General features: G+C 43.7%; 1 protein-coding gene across 1 annotated transcript in view; it reads right to left on the bottom strand.

Annotated features, from left to right (window-relative positions):
- Positions 1-1,772: 1,772 nt before the first annotated feature.
- LOC112109665 (neuroblast differentiation-associated protein AHNAK-like) overlaps positions 1,773-6,112 on the bottom strand; it is a 28,217-nt gene continuing 23,877 nt past the window's right edge. Inside the window, 1 exon segment of the mRNA XM_029911192.1 lies at positions 1,773-5,739. Coding sequence (XP_029767052.1) covers positions 2,663-5,739 — 3,077 coding nt within the window. The 3' untranslated portion in view covers positions 1,773-2,662.

Genomic DNA, 6,112 nt, shown 5'->3' with positions numbered 1-6,112 from the left:
TGGTTTGCAGTCAGAAGTTAGTACTGTTCCCAGAACAGCATCTCTCACAGCCACTACTGTCTTCAGCCACAATATAAAGGTTGAGTTCTGAGGCTCTATTATATAACCCAGCTCTTAGTGATTCCAGGTCCGGTAGCTGCGAGGTAGGAGAAGACTCGCTGTGGAGTGCACTCAGCTATATTATTATACTATCCAGCCTCAGCAGAGAAAGACTCAAGCAACTCCTATAACCCCCTAACAAAACCCAGATTTTTTTTTTCATTTGGCTTGCAGTTCACTACCCAGTGATTGGAGACTGAGGTATAGGAAAGGGCAACCCCTTATTTAGGGCATATTCACTACAATTCTTCTCCCCTTTAGTCATGCAATTAGGCAAATAACATTTCATCATCCCTACAGCCAAGATTTGCATTCATTTTAATCCAAAATGGCCAAAAATTATCACATTGGCCAGGTGGGAATCACCCATGCAAATGAGGTCTCTGCTCACTCTGTCTTCCTCTAGTTCACCAATAGATGGTGAAGAGGGCTCCTTTTCTGTAAAGCCCTATTCAGATTTACATATGTCTATGGAGAGCCTAGAGCTGGGCTAGCAGAGAGGCTGAGGGTCAGGATTGAGGGGCATCGGCAGAGGTGTTTGGGGGTGGTGAGGAGCTCAGGGCTAGAGGAGCGGGGGGCGGGGCTGTGGGTTGAGATAGAGGGGTATTGGCAGAGTTGTGGGGAGGAGCCCAGGGCTGGGCTAGTGCAGGGGGTGCGGGTCAGTATTGAGGGCCATAAGCAAAGTTGTGTCTTGGGGGAACACAGGTCTGAGATAGCCAGGGAAAATGCAGATCAGTATTGAGGGGCATCAGCAGAGGTCGCTATATGTGGCAAGCAGCTGAGTCCAGGGCTGGGTGAGTAAGTAACAGTGGGTCAGGATTCAGGGGCATTGGTAAATCTGTGTGGTTGGTGAGCCCAGGGTTGGGATGTCTGGGGGATTGTAGGACATGATTGAAGTGCATTGAAGTTGGAACAGGGAGTGCTGGTTGGTCTCTTCAGGTTTAAATTGGGAGGCTGATGTTCTGTCCTGTCAAGAATTGAGAGGGGGTCTCTCCAGGATGTAATTAGGGGAGATGAACCTCAAATTAGGAATGTGCACCCCACCACCCAAAATACACCCATCTGTAGTTCCTTCCCTGTGCCTTCATTAGGGGCTTAAGCCCATGCTCTCCCCTCATCAGATAGGGGAGGGAGTCACTGGGAGTTTCACCCTCCCCTTGTACTCCCTGTCCGGAGAAGTTGCTTTGGGTCTCCCGCCACCTGACCCTTCCAGTGTCTGATGTGGATTTGCTGGAGCATTTGCCCATCCTGGGTTGGGAGCAGTCACTGGGTGTTGTTATCCTCTCCTCCCTATGTAGGAGGAGTGATTCCAGTTGTGTCCAGGAGGCTGGGGACCAGAAGGTAAGGGAGCATGGCGTCAGGCCCCGTTCCACTTCTGTCTGCAGGATGGGACAGCTATAATGGCTGTGTCTGGCAGAGGGGTAAAGGGACTATAGGAGCAAAAGGGGGCAAAAGCAAGGGAGACAGGTGCATCAGCTAGAGCACCTGTGTCCAAAGGAGGTGAGGCAGAGGAGGGAAAGGAGTCCAGGTAGGGTCAGTTCCAGCTGCATCCAGGGGACGGGAACAGGGAGCTGGGCATTGGGAAGCTTTTGCACCTGTCCTGGGGGATAGGGGAGAAGCACAGCTGGAGCATTTTAACCTCCACCCCCTACAACAGCAAAGCAACAGAGGAGCAAGGTTAATAAACAGTTTATTTGCATTTTACAAGATCAATCTTCTTACATTCTCAATTCATTTGCCATTAAAGTGCTGAAAGATTTTTTTTTTAAATCAAGATACATTTGTTAACAGAAACTATAACAAATATCAGAAAAGTGGCAGTCACAGATTTTTGCACCATAACTAAGAAAAGTCCTCTCTTATAATACAAATAATGAAACAAATATACGGAGACAACTAAGATGGTGTCAGTCGAATCCAACCCAAAACAGGTTAGTCATTTATTGGTAAATTCTGTTTTTCTTCATGACATTTATCATAAGCAACCCGGATTCTCTAGTCTTAAATTAAACTGGGGGTACTTTTCTTACCACCACAACTATCAAAGCTAATAGAAACCACAGCTTTCTGTTATAAACACTCCGTGTCATTTTAAACCCCACATTACAAGGGAAAGTGACATATTTCAGTTGTATCTATATATTTTACAGTGTTTTCAATATATCCATTCTCATTATAGAAATGTAAGCCCTGCAAATAAAAGCCAAAAGGTAATTAAAATGGAAACATTATTTCCATAAACCAACACTGAAAATATCCAGTAAAATGAAAAGGATATCAAAATAGCTTGCTAGTAAACTTAAGCTCTCAGCATTTAACGCGCAAACCAAAGATCATGAACACAAAGAAACTTTCAAATACATCAGATGAACTGTGGTACAGCTCTAGGGTCACTTGCTTTTAAACTCTCCTCTTTTTTGAGTAGGCAACATGACATCTAACATTTCACTAGGCACCATTCATTTTATTGCTGAGGTTGAAAATATTTCAAGCTATGAAATTTATATACAAACACACAGAAGATATATATATATACATACACAGACATATATACACGGACGCTTTACTCTTTCTTTTTGGCAACGGTCAGTTCTACCGCTGGCACTCGGAACCCCCCCTTTGTCCCGCTGTCATTACTCGAAGAGGAAGACAGGCGGGATTTCTTGGACGTTAATGAAACCCCACTCTCTGGCATCTTTCCTGCTTCATCGTCACTTCCAGTTACCTCATAAGAACCTTTAGTTTTTGACCCTATCCCTCCAAACGTTCCAAATTTCATCTTGGCCTGCTTTTCTTTCTCTGCTCCTGAGCTGCACTCAAACTCCAAGGTGCCAGTGGGGGTTGACTGGGAGGAATGTTCATCGCTAAAGGAAGATGACCGATGACGTGGCTTTTTGCTTTTAAATAACGAAAACTTCCCTTTAGGTGAAGTGGCAGCAGCTTCCCCTCCCCCCAGTTCACCCTCCATAGAACCTAGACTTGCCTTGGAACTTTTTAAATCTCCTTTAGATCCTGAAATGGACACTGAGGCTTCTGATGAGCCAACACTGGTGCCTTTGCCTTTAGGTTTTGAAAAATTAAACTTTGGCATCTTAATTTTAGATTTCTTAAGTTTGACATCTGGCTCTTCAAACTCAGCCTCCACCGCACCAGCCTGGAGACTGGCATCTGGCTGAGGGAAGTTAACATCAACCCCTACTTCTCTTCCTGTTACCTCATGCCCTGAAGACACAAATTTAGGCAATTTCATCCTGGGGAATGTCACTTTTCCTGATGCACTTTCTAAGTTACTTTGTGGAAAATTCATATCTATGCCAGGACCTTTGATTCCTACCTTGGGACCTTTCAGACCACCCTCTATCTTTGGTCCAGAAACATGAAGACCCCCTGCAACATTTGGCACATTCATTTCTACATCAAAACCAGAAGATGAAAGCTGTGGCCCTTTGAATTCACCACCTGAATGCTGAATGCCCAAGTGTGGTGCCCCAACATTTACATCAGGAGCTTTCATGTCTCCAGAAATGCCGAAACCTCCTTTGATTTTAGGTTCTTTCAAATTTACATCAAAATCTGACCCAGAAACTTTTGGTGTTGATACACTGAAGGCAGGACCTGTTAAACTGACATCAGGAGCATCAGCTGCAATACCCACCCCAGAAATCTTCATGCCTTGGGAACCTGAAATGTCACATTTGGGCAGTTTAACTGAAGGTATTTGAAGATTTCCACTTTTGATGCTGATATCTGGTGCTTCCACTCCAACTTTTGGGCCTTTAACATCACCAGCACTATTAATATCACCCTTTAGGTTTGGTCCTTTTAAGTTTAAGTCAATGTCAGGTGCAGAGATTTTTGGAGCTGAAACTTGAAGTGGTTGCATTTTAAATGTAGGCCCTTTCAATTCTCCATCAATCCCTGAGCCAGTAAGGTCTCCTTTAATTTGTGGTCCTTCAATACTCACACCCATGTTAGACCCCTCAACATGAGGACTAGAAATGCCAAATTGGGGGAGCTTCAGTGAAGGAAGTTTAATTGCACCTCCTGGACCTTCCAAGTTAACATCTGGTGCATCTACAGCCACTTTTGGGGATTTAATGCCACCAGAAAGATCAAAATCTCCTTTTAACTTTGGTCCTTTCAAATTTACATCGAAATCTGGGGCAGAAATACCTACCGATGGCATTTTCACTGTAGGCCCTTTGATATCAAGGTCTGGGGCACTGAGATGTACATCCATACCTGGTGCTTTCATGCCCCCCTCAATTTGTGGGGCAGAAAATCCAATGTCCCCTTTCATATTCAGATCTGCTTGAGGTCCCTCCAAAGTTGGAGATTTAAACTTGGGCATTTTAAACTTTCCTCCAAAGCCTTTCATATCAACATCTGGTGCATGTATGTCCACCTTTGGACCTTTAAGGTCACTAGAAACATCCAGGTCTCCTTTTAGTTTTGGTCCTTTCAAGTTTACGTCAAAATCAGGTCCAGAGACTTGGGGCATTGAAAGGTTTACTGATGGCATAGTCACCTTAGGTCCCTTCAGTTTTGCATCTACTCCTTCAGTTGCAGGAACACTCACACCTCCTTCAATTCTTGGAGCTGATACATCCACGCTTGCTGAGGGGAGCTGCATATCAGCTCCTTCTAAATTCAGACCTGGTTTCCCTATCTTGGGCAGTGAGAACTTGGGGAATTTTAGTTTTCCTTCTGGACCTTCCAGGTCTGCTGTGGGAAGACTGACATCACCTTTTACTTTTGGTCCTTTCAAGTTAATATCAAGATCAGATGCAGAGAATGAAGGAGCAGAAATGTCCACTGAAGGCAGATTCACTGTAGGTCCTTTAAGTTTGATGTCAGGGGCATTAATGTTTGTGTCAATACCTGGGATTCTCAGATCACCTTCCATTTTTGGACCAGCTATATCAATATTTCCACTTGGAAGTTTGACCTTAGGTTTCTTAAGACTGATATCAGGACCTCCAATGTTAACATCAGGAAGATTTGCGCTGATACTGGGGGCTGTAATGTCAAGACCTGATGACTTTATATCACCTTTGATACCTGGTGTGGAAACCTCCAAATCGGGTGCTTTAAATTCTCCTTCCATTTTAGGAACTGTCACAGAAGCATCAGCTTTGAACTTAGGTGATTTAATATCAAACTCAACATCTGGAAAAGAGATTTTCCCAAACATTGGTTTCTTTCCTTTTGGGGATTTGACATTAATATCTCCTTTTATTGTTGCCTCTGGGCCAGTTACATTGAGATCTAAATCAGGAGATTTCAAATTTGCATCAATCTCACCACTGGGTAGACTCATATCAAATCCACCCTTCTTTCCTTTAATTTTAGGGCCACTCATATGAAGTTTAGGCATTTTAAATTTGCTTTTTTTTCCTTTGCCAGAAATGCCAATATCAGGAGACTCCACATTCAGTTCACCTTCCGGGACAGCAATATCCACTTCAGGAGATTTGATTTCTGCCTTAGGACTTTTAATTCCAAACCCAAATTTTGGTTTCTTAAATTTGGGAAGTTTAACATTTCCCTCAAGGCCCTCAGTGGTCACATCTGGACACTCAACATCAAGCTCAGGACTTCTAACCCCAAATTCTGGGCCTTTGATATCAACTTCAGGACCTTTAATATTACCCTCAATCTTGGGAGCAGAAACATCAAAGTCCCCCTTCATTTTATGACCTTTCAAATTTAAGTCAATGTCTGGCATTGAGATTTTGGGTGTCTTAAAATGCATCTCAGGCATCTTAAATTTTGGCCCTTTCAGTTTTCCTTCTGGACCTTCAATGTTCAAATCAGGAGCGCCAATATCTATCTTAGGACCTGAAATATCAACCTCTCCCTTTGGAAGACTTACATCCACATCCGGGCCTTCCCCTTTGAACCCAGGCGTACTGAATTTAGGCAGCTTCATTTTGGGTAATTTCAGTTTTCCTTCAGGGCCATGCATATCGATGTCTGGTGCATCAATGTCCACTTTGGGACCTTTGATATC

Source organism: Terrapene carolina, unplaced genomic scaffold, assembly GCF_002925995.2.
Source record: "Terrapene carolina triunguis isolate 2854851 unplaced genomic scaffold, T_m_triunguis-2.0 Scaffold89, whole genome shotgun sequence".
NCBI classification, from domain to species: Eukaryota; Metazoa; Chordata; order Testudines; family Emydidae; genus Terrapene; species Terrapene triunguis.
This window is presented reverse-complemented; position numbering and strand designations above follow the sequence as displayed.